Source organism: Palaemon carinicauda, chromosome 11 (genome assembly GCF_036898095.1).
Source record: "Palaemon carinicauda isolate YSFRI2023 chromosome 11, ASM3689809v2, whole genome shotgun sequence".
NCBI classification, from domain to species: domain Eukaryota; kingdom Metazoa; phylum Arthropoda; class Malacostraca; order Decapoda; family Palaemonidae; genus Palaemon; species Palaemon carinicauda.
In genome coordinates this window covers 124,951,130-124,971,772 of record NC_090735.1, presented here as the reverse complement: position 1 = coordinate 124,971,772, position 20,643 = coordinate 124,951,130, and the positions used below count along the sequence as shown (strand labels likewise).

At 38.9% G+C, this 20,643-nt stretch overlaps 1 protein-coding gene across 4 annotated transcripts in view; it reads right to left on the bottom strand.

Moving 5' to 3' along the window:
* The window catches only part of LOC137650177 (short coiled-coil protein homolog), a 41,928-nt gene extending 22,851 nt beyond the window's left edge, over nucleotides 1-19,077 (bottom strand). For all 4 annotated transcript variants that reach the window (XM_068383343.1, XM_068383344.1, XM_068383345.1 and 1 more), the window contains exons 1-4: nucleotides 18,940-19,077; nucleotides 15,729-15,799; nucleotides 4,384-4,503; nucleotides 2,016-2,102 (exon numbers count right to left, since the gene is read on the bottom strand). In XM_068383343.1, the coding sequence (XP_068239444.1) occupies nucleotides 2,016-2,102; nucleotides 4,384-4,503; nucleotides 15,729-15,798 (277 nt within the window). In that variant the 5' untranslated portion in view covers nucleotide 15,799; nucleotides 18,940-19,077. The remainder of the gene's footprint in view (nucleotides 1-2,015; nucleotides 2,103-4,383; nucleotides 4,504-15,728; nucleotides 15,800-18,939) is intronic.
* Nucleotides 19,078-20,643: the final 1,566 nt, after the last annotated feature.

Here is a 20,643-nt window from a genome sequence, read left to right as displayed (position 1 = left end):
ATTTGGAAATTTCCAACCCTCAACCCCCAAGGGTTATTTTTTTCCCAGCACATTTTGCAGTAAATTTTTTTTAAGTTGCTCTTAAAGCCTTAATTTTTGTCATAGAGAGGTCAGGTTGGTCTCATTCTCTTGGAAAATGCCTGAAGATTCTCAAACAATTACCAAAAATATGCAAAAAAAAAATTCTAAATAGCAGTTTTTTGCAAGGACGTACCGGTACGTCCATAGGGGTAAAGGGATGAGTTTTGTGAAACGTACCAATACGTCCTTTGGGGGGTAAAAGGGTTAACATGCTGAATATGTGGGATAGGTTTTTCAGTCTAAAGGTCAACATAGAAAGACAACATTGTGCGCTCATCCGTTCATATATCAGATTTATTTCAATTGTATACGGAATTTCGTTTATATGCTGCTTTCTTCGGATTTGTTAGCATTCGCTGCACTGGTATGTATAAGAACTGTATTCGAGGTGATTATGATCAGCTTTCTCTTTGTATTATTTTGATTGTTCATTACTTCTTTTGTAATTTATTAATTTCCTCATTTCCTATCCTCACTGGGCTATTTTTCCCTTCTATAGCTCTTGGGTTTATAGCATCCTGCTTTCTGGGTTGTAGTTTAGCAAGTAATAATAATAATAATAATAATAATAATAATAATAATAATAATAATAATAATAATAATAATAATATCGTGGTAGGAGACCCTCTTTTAGGCAGGTTGAGTTAAAAGTAATGGCTGCATAGGCAGAGTTTATTTTCTTATCCAATTTTTCTATTTTCCGGATAATTCTCTTCTCTAGAGCACTATATTTTGTGAGAATATACTTGAGAAGTCTTCCCGATTTTGTCATTCACCTGACTGATGAATTTTTCAAGTCTGCTGGCTGATTGCAGCGCTCTAAAGAAGAGAATTATCCGGAAAATAGAAAAATTGGATAAGAAAATAAACTCTGCCAATGCAGCCATTACTTTTAACTCAATAATAATAATAATAATAATAATGGCAGTTTTTTTAATTTAGAGATTCCAGACAGGAGTGAGCAATCTCACTGTTTCTCTTTGGGTGTGTTTCCTCATCAAATTAAAGTTTAAAGTGTAAAAGAAGCTTATTCCTAGTTCCGGAGAAGGCTAGGCTACTTACCTAAATAGGGAATGATACCACTATGTCACTTCAGACTCTGACCATAAGAAAAATTACGTAAATCAGACTCCTGGGGAAGGGCTACAGGCCTCTTCCCCACAACCAACTTACCTCATCCCCTACTCTGGGTAGGGGAAGGCGGCAGCGAGGCTTTGTCTGACGCAATGCCCGACAAAGCAAGATAAGATACGCTCGGCTTATTAGGTGATCTCTTCGACGCCTTCTTTTTGGTGCCATAACGCACCCACTCCACCTCGTTCCAGGACTCGCACTCCGGACATGTGGCTGTAGGGGAACACACACTGGCCCTACACGAAGAACACAAGGAGTGCGGGTCAACTTCAGGTTTCGACAGGAAAGCACCACACAATTTACCGGCCATAGGCCCGGGACAACGACGGGGATGCTCCATTACGCACTAGTAAAGCACCGCGAGACACAGGAACACACGAGGGAAAGGATAAGGGGTAACACAAAGGTACCACGTGGGAACCGCGTGAGACACAAAAGGGTCGCACCGGAAAAGGAGAGCGTCAAAATGTTATCGCGACGCGACCAGAGAACTTACTGGGGATCGAGACCTGAGTAAGCATGCTCTCTGACCTGGGGTCACCTCAGGGTGCGTATCACACCAACCTGAGGTTGCCCCTCATAGAAAACGGGAGTAGGGTAAACTACACAAAACTCTGGTCGGTTGGGAGGAGAAAGTAGTTCGAGGTAAGTACTCGGTGTTGGAACAATTAATAATTATGTATCATCTATAATACAAGGGTCATCAAATAATGAAATATCTTTTTAAAAAAATTATTTCTAAGTGATAATCATAATAGAGAGAAGAGAATAACCCTCAAAGCAACAAAAATTACACTTACCATCAAGAGTATTCTGTAGTTCAAGAACCTGGGAGATAAGACGGGCTTTCTCTTCCTGTTCGTCTGGAGACATGTCATGTTCCAAACCTGTGGAAATAGTTTGGTACAGTACGTCTTCTAACCGGATACGGGAGAGTCTAGCAATCAAAATTATTGGAATTATATTAACCAAAAGGCAATGATGCTCGAAAGTCTAATACTTAACCTTTGTCATTGGATGTTGACCTAAAAATTTGTAACAAATTTTACATATTAATTTATCTGCCATATAAATTGGGTGTCTAGACTAAGAAAAAATCTAATAGCTTTAAAAGGATTAAATACATTGCTAGAGTAAAAAAAAAAAAAAAAAAAAGGGATATTAAATAAACTAAAGCCTCAGCAAGGAAAGGAACTGATTTTGGCATAAGCCAATTATCTACGGAAGGAACAATCCTTATCTTGGAGTGTACGCCCAGCTTTGATCTCCTCTTCTTAGAAAACCTCTTACATCGTTTCCTCTTCACATGTGCTTATGGTCTTTACCATATAAGGATCAAAGAGTGGGTAGTCATTCAGTTAATGCAATGTATTTCATTGTTAACCCTTTTACCCTCAGGCTATTTGGAAATTTCTAACCCTTAACCCCCAAGGGGTTATTTTTTTTCAAGCACATTTTGCAGTATATTTTATTTAAATTGCTCTAACAGCCTTAATTTTTGTCATAGAGAAAATGCCTGAAGTTTCTCAAAAAATTATCAAAAACATGCAAAAAAAACATTTAAATAGCATTTTTTTTGCAAGGACATACCGGTACGTCCATGGGAGTAAAAGGATGAGTTTTGTGAAACGTACCAGTACGTCCTTTGGGGGTAAAAGGGTTAATCACTATCATCATCAGCTGTTACTAGTCCACTGCAGACCAAAGACCTCAGACATGTTCTTCCACTTGCATCTGTTTATGGTCTTTCTATGGCACTTTATACCCGCAAATTTTCCTAGTCCGTCATTCAATCGCCTTCTCTTCCTTCCCCTGCATCTTTTGCAATCTCTAGGAACCCCTTTTGTTATTCTTAATGTCATTGTTATTAACATTGTTAATACGTATCAGTAAACTGAACAATATCTCAACAAAGTAAGGCTATGCAGAATTCTTATAAATAAACATTTAGAAACAAATTGACATTATTATGCAAAACTAATTATTACAAAGAAAGATAATACTGACAGAGTTCCTCTTGTAAGTCAGCGTCAGTCCATGCGTTAAAGCTTCACAAACAAAAAGGTAATTTGTATTTTCAGTAATACACATACAGTATCCAAAAGCTAAATGTACATTGATCCTCAACAACAGTTTTAACATGATCCTTCTGACCTAATTCTATCATCAAATTTTAAATCCATGTTAAAAGAACCAGGTCCTACAGTCCATTTCTTTTAGCGATGCATATTTGCACCGACTCGCGGCGGTGCCCTTTTAGCTCGGAAAAGTTTCCTGATCGCTGATTGGTTAGAATTATCTTGTCCAACCAAGCAGCGATCCGGAAACTTTTCCGAGCTAAAAGGGAACCGCCGCGAGTCGGTGCAAATATGCATCGCTAAAAGAAATGGACTATAGACACTTTCCCTTCTAGTTATAAAACATTTTAATCAATATTTTCAATTCAATAAGGAGCCATAAATCTTCATTATGTAAATCTATTATCATTTAGAAAATGTAATTTTGGAGAAAACATGCATAATCTTTTTTGCAAAAATAGGCTTGCGTACTGAAATATAAGTTTTCTGCCTAATGAACAAATTGATAATTAATGATGAGACACCTCTTTTGTGCCTGAAAAGAGAGCCAAAAGAAATCCTTTGAAAGTATTCATGCTGGCTTACTCTTCATATAAGAAAAAACTACCCTAAAACCAGGAAGAACAGCTTTCATCTATACTTGGAAAAATAGGGACAAAAGACACGAAGAACTTTCTCATCACTGTTCATCCACACTAACCAAGTATCCAAATATTAAAGGGTTTAAAATTCATATGGAAGACATGCTAACATTTAACCCTTTAACCCCCAGGCTATTTGGAAATTTCCAACCCTTAACCCCCAGGGGGTTATTTTTTTCCCAGCACATTTTGCAGTATATTTTTTTTAAATTGCTCTAACAGCCTTAATTTTTGTCATAGAGAGGTCAGGTTGGTCTCATTCTCTTGGAAAATGCCTGAATTTTCTCAAAAAATTATCAAAAATATGAAAAAAAAAATTTGTATAGCATTTTTTTGCAAGGACGTACCGGTACGTCCATGGGGGTAAAGGGATGGCTTTTGTGAAACGTACCAGTACGTCCTTTGGGGGTAAAAGGGTTAATTTACAACCTTCTAAGTTTTCATATTACCAGTGCTGTGAAGAGGACTGTTAGACCCGTTAGTGTAGGCAGAAGGAATGGACTCTAAACTCTGTCCTGCGCCGAAATCCGAAATTTCGGACGCCGCGGTTCGTTCGTCATCCAGAATCACTAAAAGGACGAGGAAGGATGCATTAGTAACCACAAACTTATGAACTAACAATGTCCTACTGTGCAGTTATAGTGAGTATTAATCACAGAAGGGCCTCAATTTACAAACGTTCAATTTACAAATGTTCGACTTACAAATGTTCGACTTACAAATGTTCAACTTACAAATGTTCAATTTACAAATGTTCAACTTACAAATGTTCAATTTACAAATGTTCGACTTACAAATGTTCAATTTACACATGTTCAACTTACAAATGTTCAACTTACAAACATCCCATACAAACAAATCCAATTGAATTTATAAATCTCAAGATATTGTATTAAACGTTTGTATACTGCAATAAGATAAATACAGTATACTGTAATTAAACATTATCTAAGGCAACAAGCAAAATGACATTTGACATTTGCAATAACCTAATAACCTGATATTTATTTCATATAGAACGGGACCATCTTTTTTTACTTGTTATAAATTGTAGGCAAAAGGGAGTCAGGTTAAGTCTACCCTAGGACAAAATTTAACAAAATTCATATTACAAACATCTTAATAATAATAATAATAATAATAATAATAATAATTATAATAATAATAATAATAATGATAAAAATAATTAATATAACTAATGATGATATCATTAATAATAATAATAATAATGACAATAATAATAATAATAATATCAATAATAATAATATTAATAATTATAATATTAATAATAATAATAATATTAATAATAATAACAATATTAATAATAATAATAATAATAATATTAATAATGATAATATGACATTTGCAAGTTGAGGACTAGTAAAAAGGACAAACACTAGGGACTCATTTGGTAGCTATTATCCAAGTCTCTAAGAAGCAGAAATTAACTGATAATGTGTACAGTACATAAAAACTGACATTGTGAAAATTTTCACAAATAACTCATTTGATGGTATACAGTACAAGTGGATGGCGAGATGAGGTGAAGGATGATATGGAGAGAAGAGGTTTAGTGGAAGAGAATGTCTTTGAAAGAAGGCAATGGAGAGGGCACGTCATGCAACCGACCCCTTAACCCTTTTACCCCCAGGCTATTTGGAAATTTCCAAGCCTTAACCCCCAGGGGTTATTTTTTTCCAAGCACATTTTGCAGTACGTTTTTTTTCAAATTGCTCTAACAGCCTTAATTTTTGTCATAGAGAGGTCAGGTTGGTCTCATTCTTTTGGAAAATGCCTGATTTTTCTCAAAAAATTATGAAAAATATGGAAAAAAAATTTAAATAGCAGTTTTTTGCAAGGACGTACCGGTACGTCCATGGGGGTAAAGGGATGAGTTTTGTGAAACGTACCAGTACGTCCTTTGGGGGTAAAATGTTATTTTCATTAGTAAAATAAATTTTTGAATATACTTACCCGATAATCATGTAGCTGTCAACTCTGTTGCCCGACAGAATTCTATGGAGGGATACGCCAGCTATCACAATACTAGAAGGGGGTGTTCTTACCAGCGCCACCTGTGGCCAGGTACTCAAGTACTTCTTGTTGACACCTCCTCAATTATTCCTCGGTCCCACTGGTTCTCTATGGGGAGGAAGGGAGGGTCAATTAAATCATGATTATCGGGTAAGTATATTCAAAAATTTATTTTACTAATGAAAATAACATTTTTCAATATTAAACTTACCCGATAATCATGTAGCTGATTCACACCCAGGGGGGTGGGTGAAAACCAGTGTACAAGATTAAAGGATAGCTAAGTATCCCATATTTCATATAACAGTTATCTCAAATAACAATGAAATAATAAGTACCTGGTAAGGAAGTCGAATTGAACCGTTACTCTGTCTCTTTTTTAAGTTCGTCTTCCTTACTGAGCGCAGCGTTCCTCTTGGAGGCTGAATCAACCCAAAGGTGCTAAAGTATACAGGGCTGCAACCCATACTAAAGGACCTCATCACAACCTTTAACCTCGGCGCTTCTCAAGAAAGAATTGACCACCCGCCAAATCAACAAGGATGTGGAAGGCTTCTTAGCCGACCGAACAACCCATAAAAAGTATTCAAGAGAAAGGTTAAAAAGTTATGGAATTATGGGAATGTAGTGGCTGAGCCCTCGCCTACTACTGCATTCGTTGCTACGAATGGACCCAGGGTGTAGCAGTACTCGTAAAGAGACTGGACATCTTTGAGATAGAATGATGCGAACACTGACTTGCTTCTCCAATAGGTTGCATCCATAACACTCTGCAGAGAACGGTTCTGTTTGAAGGCCACTGAAGTAGCCACAGCTCTCACTTCATGTGTCCTTACCTTCAGCAAAGCAAGGTCTTCTTCCTTCAGATGAGAATTTGCTTCTCTAATCAGAAGCCTGATGTAGTAAGAAACTGAGTTCTTAGACATTGGTAGAGAAGGCTTCTTGATAGCACACCATAAGGCTTCTGATTGTCCTCGTAATGGTTTTGACCTTCTTAAATAGTACTTAAGAGCTCTAACAGGGCAAAGTACTCTCTCTAGTTCGTTCCCCACCATGTTGGACAGGCTTGGGATCTCGAACGACTTAGGGCAAGGACGGGAAGGAAGCTCGTTTTAGCCAAAAAAACCGAGCCGCAAGGAACATGTAGCCGTTTCAGATGTGAAACCTATGTTCCTGCTGAAGGCGTGGATCTCACTTACTCTTTTACCTGTTGCTAAGCACACGAGGAAAAGAGTTTCTAATGTGAGGTCCTTAAAAGAGGCTGATTGGAACGGTTCAAATCCTGATGACATTAGGAACCTTAGGACCACGTCTAGATTCCAGCCTGGAGTGGACAACCGACGTTCCTTCGAGGTCTCAAAAGACCTAAGGAGGTCCTGTAGATCTTTGTTGGAGGAAAGATCCAAGCCTCTGTGGCGGAAAACCGCTGCCAACATACTTCTGTAACCCTTGATCGTAGGAGCTGATAGGGATTTTACGTTCCTTAGATGTAACAGGAAGTCAGCAATCTGGGTTACAGTGGTACTGGTTGAGGAAAACTGCATTGGCCTTGCACCAGCTTCGGAAGACTTCCCATTAAGACTGATAGACTCTGAGAGTGGATGTCGTCCTTGCTCTGGCAATCGTTCTGGCTGCCTCCTTCGAAAAGCCTCTAGTTCTTGAGAGACTTTCGATAGTCTGAAGGCAGTCAGACGAAGAGCGTGGAGGTTTGGGTGTACCTTCTTTACGTGAGGTTGACGCAGAAGGTCCACTCTAGGAGGAAGAGTCCTGGGAAACGTCGACCAGCCATTGCAGTACCTCGGTGAACCCTTCTCTCGCGGGTCAGAGGGGAGCAACCAACGTCAACCGTGTCCCTTTGTGAGAGGCGAACTTCTGAAGTACCCTGTTGACAATCTTGAACGGCGGGAATGCATACAGGTTGAGATGGGACCAATCCAGCAGAAAGGCATCCACGCGAACTGCTGTTGGGTCTGGAATCGGAGAACAATACAAGAGGAGCTTCTTGGTCATCGAGGTAGCGAATAGAACTATGGTTGGCAGACCCCACAGGGCCCAAAGTCTGCTGCAAACATTCTTGTGAAGGGTCCACTCTGTGGGGAAGACCTGACCCTTACGGCTGAGGCGATCTGCCATGACATTCATATCGCCCTGAATGAGCCTCGTTACCAGCGTGAGCTTTCGATCTTTGACCAAATGAGGAGGTCCCTTGCGATCTTGAACAACTTCCTCGAATGAGTCCCTCTCTGCTTGGAGATGTAAGCCAAGGCTGTGGTGTAGTCGGAGTTCACCTCCACCACCTTGTAAGCTGGAGGGACTTGAAGTTTATCAAGGCCAGATGAACTGCCAACAACTCCTTGCAATAGATGTGAAGTGTCCTTTGCTCCTGATTCCATGTTCCCGAGCATTCCTGTCCGTCCAGTGTCGCACCCCAGCCCGTGTCCGATGCGTCCGAGAAGAGACGGTGGTCGGGGGTCTGAACAGCCAAAGGTAGACCTTCCTTGAGAAGAATGCTGTTCTTCCACCACGTTAGAGTAGACCTCATCTCTTCGGAAACAGGAACTGAGCCCGTCTCTAGCGTCATGTCCTTTATCCAGTGAGCAGCTAGATGATACTGAAGGGGGCGGAGGTGGAGTCTCCCTAACTCGATGAACAGGGCCAGCGATGAAAGTGTCCCTGTTAGACTCATCCCCTGCCTGACTAAGCATCGGTTCCTTCTCAGCATGCTCTGGATGCATTCTAGGGCTTGGAAGATCCTTGGGGCCGACGGACAAGTCCAAAAAGCTCGACTCTGAAGATCCATACCCAAGGAAACAATGGTCTGGGATGGAACGAGCTGAGACTCCTCAAAATTGACCAGGAGGCCCAGTTCCTTGGTCAGATCCATAGTCCATTTGAAAATCTCCAGACAGCGACGACTTGTGGGAGCTCTTAAAAGCCAGTCGTCTGACGGAGCCGGACACAAGATCATGATACTGCTGCACAGTCTGTAAACTGACAATCATGGGCAAGCGAGGAAGTACAGTGACAACCCGAATCTGTCTAGACTATCTGGGTCGTACAGACAACTCCTTAACGGGTTGCTGAGGTTGCCGCACTGCGTCACAACAAGTCCCTTCTGTTGGTTGTTGAACGTCTTCCCCGTGACACATTGACTCCGTAAACAAAAATCCTCTAACAAGGACTAAGCTTGGACTGCATGTCATGCAACACAGCTCAAGGTCTATGGGAGCAGGTGTGGTAACAGACGGGATTAGCGGCTGAAGTGGAACCATTACCTTCCCTGTAAGCATGTTATGCTTAAATAAAAGTCCATAAGAGGTTATGCAGCTAAAGGCTCCCTCCAAATGACAGAGTCCTCAAGGGAATATCAGAAGGAGGGAGAAAAGAACTTTCTCATCTACAGGGACCTTATCCTAGAAAAGCTAAGTTCTCTGAGTGAGGGTTCACTGGTGCAAAAGCAGCAGACTAGAAGGCAACGTTATGAAACTGCTTGACAGTCTAGTGAGTTGGCAACAACCCAAGATATGTTGAGAAGCATGCGGTAAGGTATGCAGAGCATGATGAATGCAGAGTATGCTGTATGCAGAGCATGCTGTATGTAGAGCATGTTGTATGCAGAGCATGCTGTATGTAGAGCATGTTGTATGCATAGCATGCTGAAAGCAGAGCATGCTGTATGCAGAGCATGTTGTATGCAGAGCATGCTGAATGCAGAGCATGCTGAATGCTGAGCATGTAGTAAGCAGAGCCTGCTGTAAGCAGAGCCTGCTGTAAGGAAAGCAGAGCGTGTGCATGGCGTTTAACATTTCTCAGAAATTCCATGACCAGTGCTAGAGTGCTTTATGCATGCTTGCATGGGGTTTAAAAATCAACATAATGTTTACCTTACATTCATAACTCATGATTCATATTTTTGCCATGGTTAGAAAATGGAGGTAAGGTATGCTGAACAGCAGAGTCAGAACGAGCTGGAACAACAACAGTGGAAGGTGCAGAAAGTTCCTGTTCCTGTGGTATGAGTGGAGCGTGAAGAGACCGAGGTTGCGCAGAACAAGGTAAAGTTCCCGCAAGCAGAGGTGTCTGAGGCGCAGGATCAGGGTGCACGGGTTGAGCTCGGTGCAGCAGCTGAGGAGACTGACTCACAGGTGGAAGAGGTTGTACCTCCACCGAGAGTTGCACCACCGGTGGAGCAGCCAGGGGAGGAGGAGGAAGAGTGGGGTAATCCTCCTGATCCCAAACCGAAGGTTGCCTTAAAGAAGGCTGAGGCTGAACAACACTGGGAACAGCGAACACAGAAAGAGGTTCAACATCGTACGCCTGGCAGATGGTGCTGCGACTGGGTGCAGCGAGTGCAGGCGGGTTGAGCACAGGCTGAAAGGGTGCAGGGGAGGTGCAACACTCTCAGCCCGACACTCACACAACAGGTCCGAAAGCTGTGCTTGCATGGACTGTAGTAGAGTCTACAACATCGTACGCCTGGCAGATGGTGCTGCGACTGGGTGCAGCGAGTGCAGGCGGGTTGAGCACAGGCTGAACGGGTGCAGGGGAGGTGCAACACTCTCAGCCCGACACTCACACAACAGGTCCGAAAGCTGTGCTTGCATGGACTGTAGTAGAGTCTACAACATCGTACGCCTGGCAGATGGTGCTGCGACTGGGTGCAGCGAGTGCAGGCGGGTGCAGCACAGGCTGAACGGGTGCAGCCGGTTGGTGCACCACCGGTGCAGGCGGGTGCAGCACAGGCTGAACGGGTGCAGGCGGTTGGTGCACCACCGGTGCAGGAGGAGGAGGAGGTGCAACACTCTCAGCACGACACTCACGCATCAGGTCCGAAAGCTGTGCTTGCATGGACTGTAGTAGAATCCACAACATCGTACGCCTGGCAGGTGGTACTGCGATCAGGCGGAGCGAGCATAGGGGGGGGGGGAGTGTAGGCGCACTCTCAGCCCGACAAACTGATGACTGAGGAGAGACAGAGCTAACCCAATGACTGCATCCGGGTTGTTGAACTTTACTTCGTACGTCTGGCATAGGTCTGGACTTTACGTTTAAGAGGTCTTGAGACCTGAGACCAGCGTAACTCTGCCTTTATTTTCTCCTCTAAATCTCTTCTGCAGACGAGCAAAATAAGGGCTCAATCGTCTGCGGGTGGGAGTGACGGTCTCGGTAAGACACGCCCACAACCACCGAGGATACTTCTGTGCGCCGATCAAGGCCTGCCGAACCCTTATGCCCTTCGACATTGCTTCTCCCCTGGGCTTGGGAGCTTGCAAGAGGTCCCGGACTGGGAGGACGACTGGCGCGCACAAAAGTACCCTCACGCATAACACTGACATACTTTGCGCTAATCACTTATCACTTTGATTTCTGTTTGCACTTATTTCACTGAACTCGAAACTTTAAGTGGTTTGTACCTGAAACACGCAATTCTATCCTTCTCAAAAGTTAGTAATTGCGAAAACAGAATTACAATGTAACAGAAAAATCTAATGAAAGAAAATTCAGTGGCTGGAAAGAGACTAAACACTAGATCACTCTAGAAACGTTTAGTTTCTTCCCCTAAAGAGACTAGGGATAAGAGCAAAACGATAACGACGTTACTCGTACGCCTGGCAGGCTTGAGGGAAACGTTTATCCTCTTTCTCCCTCCGTCTCTATCTCTCTCTCTCTCTCTCTCTCTCTCTCTCTCTCTCTTGACTTAGAACCTGAGAGAAGAGCCCAATCATATATATCGTTAAAACATATTATTGTTAAAGGAAAAAAACTGAAATATTTCCCAAAAAGAAAAGTTCCTTATTAGGATCAAAACCATTAAGTTAAGAAAGAATGAACAAAACGCTAGAAAACGGTTACTCTTTACTGCAATGTGAAACCGTGAACATTCTTTCTCTATCGTAACGATAGAGTGCAAGTTGAAACGTTCTGAACGTCAACAACTGCCGAGACAAACAAAACGTTAGTTCAACTTTGAAAAAGTACGAGACTATCAAAGAAATTCTTTCAAAGACCTTAAAATAGCATAATATGTTAACAGGTAAAACCGAAATGACGGGCTCACGATAATTAACTTCGGTACCAAGAAAAGACCGCCTACTATTAGGAAGGTCGAATATAAACAAATATAAAAATTAATTTTAATAAGTTTATAATAAAAGGAAGTTAAACGAAGAGGCCTATAAGAGGCGGAGAGATATAAAATAAATCTATAACTTTTGTTAAGCAAAATTAAGAAAGAGAGTCTATACTCTCTTAGACACCAACACTTCCGTCTAAGGGAAGGGTCGGCCATTGAAAGGTGAACGAGAGTTCATACTCTCTTCGTCACCAAAAATAATCAAATTAATTCCAAAAGCTAACTAAAATAGAAGTTTCCAGCAAAGCGACAGCCGAAATCAAAGAGAAATACTTCACCAAAGTCGTGAAAATACTCCAAGAACATAAGCGCATCCCAGAACGTCTTGTCAGAAGCACGACAGAGGAATAATTGAGGAGGTGTCAACAAGAAGTACTTGAGTACCTGGCCACAGGTGGCGCTGGTAAGAACACCCCCTTCTAGTATTGTGATAGCTGGCGTATCCCTCCATAGAATTCTGTCGGGCAACAGAGTTGACAGCTACATGATTATCGGGTAAGTTTAATATTGAAAAAGGGTTAATGTAGGGATTATATAGGAAAGAAGAAGAATTAGATGGAGAGAAAAGGTGACTGACAGTTGTGTTAAAATAAGTAAAATTTCTAATAAAAGAGTTAGGCTATGTATAATCACTCAAGGTCATTCAAACAAATTCAATGAACTTCAATATGAGATAGATACAGCAAATAGTTACTTGATTGAGTACAAGTCTCACCTTGAGTCAATAAAAAGATTACAATTAGTACAAATTTCCTTTCTCAGTCTGGTCTACTTCTACCTTGCCAAGCAGAGAATACACCGGTGTATTTTAGTAGGAACATCAATCAGTTATTTACAGTAATGTATATCAATGCCATATGCTAAACATAGAGCATTTAAAACTAAGCACCACTACCAAATGCAAACTTACAGTCAAGTACAAACTGTATAATATACCATAAATAACACTACTGTATACACTAGAAGGCAGTAATTACTATTACAAAGTATTAACAGTTTCCTTTATAAAAAGAATCCAGAAGTAAATAACTTAGAACCATACGGGCTACAGTACTGTACTATGAAATCCAAATTAGATTAAAGGCTTATGAACACTGAATCATATGTATATCCAAATTAGTATGAACTTTAATGATAAAAATCACAATTTTTTTTTATCCGCTTGCATTTTTCCTAACCATACAAACACCAGACCTTAAATAAGAGTGTGACTCCTGCAAAAATTGAAATGGCCATTAAGCTTTTTAACGAGGTAATCACAGCTGGCTGTTGAGTGGCGGTGGGCCGCGCCCACAAAAAAAAAAAGTAGCACTACTTTCACCTCGACTAATGTGGAATGATCTTCCTTGTTGGGTAGTTGAATCGGTAGAACTTGAAAAGTTCAAATTGCAGAAAATATTTTGATGTTCAATAGGCTGACATGGGTCTTTTTATAGTTTATATATGAAATATGTTTTGATGTTATTACTGTTTTCAAAATATTTTATTTCAAAGTTCATTATGGTTTTTAATATTGGGAGTTAAATGGCAGGACAGGATTAGTGCCTTTGGAATGGTTGGAAGACCCAGGCCTACATGGCTGAGGACTATGAAGAGTGAAGTTGGCGATGATGAGTTGAGAAGTATCGAGTTAAAAGCTCAAGATAGAGACAACTGGCGAAATCTAACCGAGGCCCTTTGTGTCAAAAGGCGTAAGAGGAGATGATGAATTGTTTATTTCTTCTAATATAGTTTATTTCCTTTCCTCCCTGGGCTATTTTTCCATTGGAGCCCTTGGGCTTACAGCATCTTGCTTTTCCAACTAGGGTTGTAGCTTGGCTAGAAATAATATTAATATTAATAATAATAATAATAATAATAAAGTAAAGTTTTCTATTTACTAATTTCATATTTGTGTATCTCTCATCCTCCCTTTAAATTGTCTCATATATTTCTTTTTTTTTTTTAGTTTGTACAATAACTACACTCATTAGGGAAGTAGTTTAAACCAGTCCACACCGTTCACTGGCACAGCAAGGAATACAAGCGAAATTGACTGTAATGCTGCCCGCTTCATGCCATGACATTCAGGAGTACACTCTGGTCCACTATTTATCTAATTTCTCGTCTTGTTTTGTTAAATGTTTTTAAAGTTTATATAGGAAATATTTATTTTAATGTTACTGTTAATAAAATGTTACTTTTCCTTGTTTCCTTTCCTCACTGAGCTATTTTTCCTGTTGGGGCCACTGGGCTTATAGCATCCTGCTTTTCTAACTAGGGTTGTAGCTTAGCAAATAACATAATAATAATAATGCGTTGTGTGACCTAATTTTAGAGAATGTATGGCATAGCTTAAATAAAGTGCCTTTAAACTGCAGAAACCAGCCAAACTGAAGACAATTCTCAGATATCCTATTGTGGGCATTGACCAAGGGAAGCCGTGATTGAACATAAATAGAAGTTTAAATGATTACAGTCCAATCTAGTGTTCTCGCCTTTTGTAACTTCAGCCCTGAGCCTGATTGATTATTTGATGCATGTTCCAGGTGCCCCTTTTTTTCTAAAGCACTTGTGATTTTGGAGCGAAAGTGAGTTAGTAACCAGTGGAACAAATATTGCATTTGGAGTTTGAATGGTGGGCATATTAGCAGAAATCAATTTACTTGTGTCTCCATTCCAGCTGTATTTCAACCCATTCTAGTTACTTACATGGTATCCTATTTTTTCTTTCAAAGTAAAAGGTTGTCATGGTAGTTATAGATATACTGTATTTTCAACCTTGATATTTTTTTCTATTATAGGACAATGGTTTTTTATATTTGCTTTACAAAAACTATTTTTTAATCTTTTTATTTGGTCTTCTGTAACTTCATTTGACCGTCACCCATGCATTAAGATAGTAATGTTCATATAGAAAAAAATCTAACCTGAAGAATGTTAGCTTGTTGTGTCCCCTTACCCAGAACCAAAAACAAGGGTGGAGCCCAGAATTTACATTGTTCAGAAGGACCCATTTACTTCAAGGTAGGTTAGCAGGGTCCGAGTCAGCACCCTGATAGTAAGTCTCTATGCTATACCAAGCCACAGCCGGATAATCCCTACATTGCCACTCACAGGAGAAGAGCCACATGAGGGTGCCATAAAGTAAGCCTGTACTGTACTCTCTGGCAACTTAAGTCAAAGAGAAAGTTACAAAGCCCCGAAACTATATAATAGGCTCCCACGAAGCATCCGAATGATTGAAGACATTAAGGCTTTATTGGGGAAACTGAAGACTTTCTTATTTCAACATTCATACAACAGTGACGATTTAACAGTAAATGAACAATACGCGATATGAAATTTTAAATACTCTGAACGAACAAGGTATAACGACAGTGGAGGTCCTGTGGAGAGTGGGGTTCCCCTGCTGTATGGGACCGGAAAAGCAGCCATCAAAGTAAGTAAAGTAGTGAGTGCCAAAGTCTATCCATGACCTGCCAGCTATTACTACACCCTCAATAAAAGTTTAAACGGCTGACCCAACTTAGCAAACGTCATGCTCCTATTAAAGGTCAAAGGTTTGTATTACGTATAGGAACAAATTAACTTCAGAAGAGTACTGTAAATTAAATTAGATGAACAAAATACTGTAATGTGAATTACCTGATGGATCATCATCAACCAAGGGTATACTACTGTCATCCTGGTAACTAGACATACTGCTGACACTCATCCTGCAATAGAATACAACCAAACAGATAATGACAGATATTATATTATGTTTAATATGACTGGACAAACGAGTGCCATGCAATAGTTAACCCTTTTACCCCCAAAGGACGTACTGGTACGTTTCACAAAACTCATCCCTTTACCCCCATGGACGTACCGGTACGTCCTTGCAAAAAAATGCTATAAAAAATTTTTTTTTCATATTTTTGATAATTTCTTGAGAAAATTCAGGCATTTTCCAAGAGAATAAGACCAACCTGACCTCTCTATGACAAAAATTAAGGCTGTTAGAGCAATTTAAAAAATATATATATATATTGCAAAATGTGCTGGGAAAAAAATAACCCCCTGGGGGTTAAGGGTTGGAAATTTCCAAATAGGCTGGGGGTAAAAGGGTTAATGATAATTCAACACTACTGCACCATGCTAAATAATATTCCAATTACCATGGTCCTGCATTACAGTTCCTCACTATCTTGAAACATCAAGTTTTTAAAGTAATTTGTATTTTTCCTAGCTATACAAACCTGAGGCCTTAAATTAGGGAGATTTCTTCGGTGCGAGCTCGAATTTGTCATTGAAAATGAATAATGAGCAGTAATCTGACTGGATCAGGCACGGGACTATAACTAATCACTTTTAGATCCTTCGACCCAGGACTTCAGAGGGGTGGTTGAGGAGAGGGGTTTATATCAAAGGAGTTCCCAGAGCCAACCTACCCCTGAGCAACATCATCCAGCACAGCAAGGGTGCAGCATCAAGCTTTGGACAACATGCTGCCCTTCACCCTCTTCAGTCGGACAACATGCTGCCCTTCACCCTCTTCAGTCGAACAACATGCTGCCCTTCACCCTCTTCAGTCGGACAACATGCTGTCCTTCACCCCCTTCAGTCGGACAACATGCTGCCCTTCACCCTCTTCAGTCGGACAACAAGCTGCCCTTCACCCTCTTCAGTCGGACAACATGCTGCCCTTCACCCTCTTCAGTCGGACAACAAGCTGCCCTTCACCCTCTTCAGTCGGACAACATGCTGCCCTTCACCCTCTTCAGTCGGACAACATGCTGCCCTTCACCCTCTTCAGTCGGACAACTATGAGTACTTGTTATTTAGCTCAACGCCAGATTCCAGCTAGCGCCAAAGTAATCTCCCGAATCAAAGGACGAAGTTTTGTATGTTGCATAGGAACAAAAACAATTGAGAAGTTATGTATGAATACTTAAAAGCTCTTAATTGGTTAAAAAAGCCGTCTATTGATTACACCATAGAGAAAGTAATCAATGAACCTAGACAATGAAATGCAGTTTGCGATTTAATCAATCGATACACAAGTTGTTATGCCCCAGCCCACAATTAGTCATACAGAGTAAAATATAAAAAAATTAGCAAGTGCTTGTGATTTCTAACAGCAAATTCCAGTTTCGCTAGAAAATAAAGTATAGTATCATATATTAACCCAACAGTTACTACAGTACAGTATATGAACATTTTATTCAATATAGTCCATTTCTTTTAGCGAGGCAGATTTGCACCGACTCGCAGCGGGTGCCCTTTTAGCTCGGAAAAGTTTCCTGATCGCTGATTGGTTAGAATTCTTTTGTCCAACCAATTTGCACCAACTCGCAGCGGTGCCCTTTTAGCTCGGAAAAGTTTCCTGATCGCTGATTGGTTAGAATTATCTTGTCCAACCAAGCAGCGATCAGGAAACTTTTCCGAGCTAAAAGGGCACAGCTGCGAGTCGGTGCAAATCTGCCTCGCTAAAAGAAATGGAATATAGTTCTTGTCTTGTTAGTGAATATTGTCAAATATGGATTCATATATCATACACAGGTCATCTGCTATAAAAGTAATTCAGAGTTGAAATACAATGTAGTTTGAATTAAACAATATCCCAGTGAGTACATTGCCTTTGTCTCCAAGTTGAATATATCTGGAGGCAAAGACGATGGACGAACATACAATAAGAAAAATTTCATAATTTTTCTATTAATTACATGATGAATGCCCGCAAATTCTTGTAACATAGAAATGCACAAATTTACATAAAATAAGGAAGCCTCTGTTATTCATTGGTTAATTGGAAAACCCTATTTTACAAAGGAAACAGACAAAAAAAAAAAAAAAACCCTAAGCAAACATAGGAGCCATATCCTTACATACCGTGGTCTATAGCCGGTTCCTACGACTCGTCCCATATTGAGCTTAAACTGTCACAACGAACTACAGTAACCCCAAAATGCAAGAAAACTTGGGGTGTATGTATGATAGCGGCCTCCTGTATGTATGTTACTGCGGACTTGGAATACGGCAGAGAAGGGGGGTCGCAGGGGGTCGTTATCCCCCTCGTTAAGTAAGTAGGTTAGGGCACGACTATCAAGTTAGGTTAGATGGTGTTCTTGCATGAAGAACTGGCCGCTGATATACAAAGGCTCCGAAAACTGTGAGCAAAGCATTAGGTCAGGAACAACAACAGCCGGTATTCTTGTACTTTATTGCAGGGTAATGTAACCTAGGGAAAAAACTACTATATTCTATAGAAAAAGGTCCGTTCTCATCGAAAATGGCACTCGTTCCTGTCGGAAATAATTAGTTTAAAATATATATCGATATCGGCCGATAATGGGGGGGGACCCAAAGCTGAAACTTTACCCATACACCATTACACAGGCAGTTGTGAACCCAAAACCTCCCGTTAGCCATAAACCCCACTTATAAGGCTTTACCCTTACTCCTCATGGTTGTGCCCACCCAACGTGCCCTAAATAGACCTCGGGTGCGGTATACCAGGGCATAGTGTACCCAAGACTCTAAGTAAAGGGATATAGGAGTTTATGCCCAAAGAAGAGCATATATGTGGCGAACCTTTTCAAACAATAGAACCTTTGGTAAATTTGTATTGTATTACAGGGTGTGATTTTCGCACAACCTTTTTTAACCTATGGCCAAACTGCCTTTGTCTTACTATATATGATAAGTTTTACCAGAGTAGCCACTAGAATAATTATTTTACAATGTCTTTTGTATTTACTTATAGGTATAAAAATGACGTTATCGTACATCTACCTTAGGTAACAAAGACTGAAAACTTACAAAACGTCTTAAATAGAAGATCAAACTGATAAAAAGATGGTAGTGCTTTTACCTTAAAGATGATAATCACGAGGAGAACAGGAGCGAGGTTATGGGACTTAATGTAGACCACAGTATGACCATGAACAAGTTCTCCTGGGAAGGTCTAGGCTAGACAGTAGTAGACACCCAAATATGACGTCATTTTATTACCACTGATATTGTGAATATTTGTTTCCTAAACCTTGTATGTAAAGTATAATTTAGATATCTATCATGACAAATTTAATCATATTCAAAATATGTATAGTATAAATGTTGAATTATAATATTTCTATTATATTAGTTTAATTCTATTATAAAAATTGCGATATCAAATCAAGTTTGCTGATTATCTCTCAATAATAAAATTTGTATACCTTGTATATTAAATACAATTTAGATATCTATCATGACAAATTCAATCAAATTCAAATATTGTATGGAATAAATGTTAATTTATAGTATTTTTTATTATATTAGTTTAATCCTATTATAAAAATTGCGATATCAAACCAAGTTTGCTGATTATCTCTCAATAATAAAATTTGTATACCTTGTATATTAAATACAATTTAGATATTTATCATGAGAAATTTAATCTAAATTCAAAATCTGTATCGTATAAATGTTAATTTATAGTATTTTTTATGATATTAGTTTAATTCTATTATAAAAAAGGCGATATCAAACCAAGTTTGCTGATTATCTCTCAATAATAATTGTTTCCTAAACCTTGTATATAAGTACAATTTAGATATCTATCATGACAAATTCAATCAAATTCAGAATTTGTATCGTATAAATGTTAATTTATAGTATTTTTTGTGAAATTAGTTTAATTTTATTATAAAAATTGCGATATCAAACCAAGTTTGCTGATTATCTCTCAATAATAATTGTTTCCTAAACCTTGTATATAAGTACAATTTAGATATCTATCATGACAAGTTTAATCAAATTCAAAATATGTATGGTATAAATGTTAATTTATAGTATTTTTTGTGAAATTAGTTTAATTTTATTATAAAAATTGCGATATCAAACCAAGTTTGATGATTATCTCTCAATAATAATTGTTTCCTAAACCTTGTATATAAGTACAATTTTGATATATGTGACAAATTTAATCAAATTCAAAATATGTATAGTATAAATGTTAATTTATAGTATTTTTTATGATATTAGTTTAATCCTATTATAAAAATTGCGATATCAAACCAAGTTTGCTGATTATCTCTCAATAATAAAATTTGTATACCTTGTATATTAAATACAATTTAGATATCTATCATGACAAATTCAATCAAATTCAAATAATGTACGGAATAAATGTTAATTTATAGTATTTTTTATGATATTAGTTTAATTCTATTATAAAAATTGCGATATCAAACTAAGTTTGTTGATTATCTCTCAATAATAAAAACTATATAATAATATCTATCATGAGAAATTTAATCTAAATTCAAAATCTGTATAGTATAAATGTTAATTTATAGTATTTTTATGATATTAGTTTATTCCTATTATAAAAATTGCGATATAAAACCAAGTTTACTGATTATCTCTCAATGATAAAAACTGTATACCTTGTATATTAAATACAATTTAGATATCTATCATGACAAATTCAATCAAATTCAGAATTTGTATGGTATAAATGTTAATTTATAGTATTTTTATGATATTTTTTTAATTTTATTATAAAAAATGTGATATCAAACCAAGTTTGCTG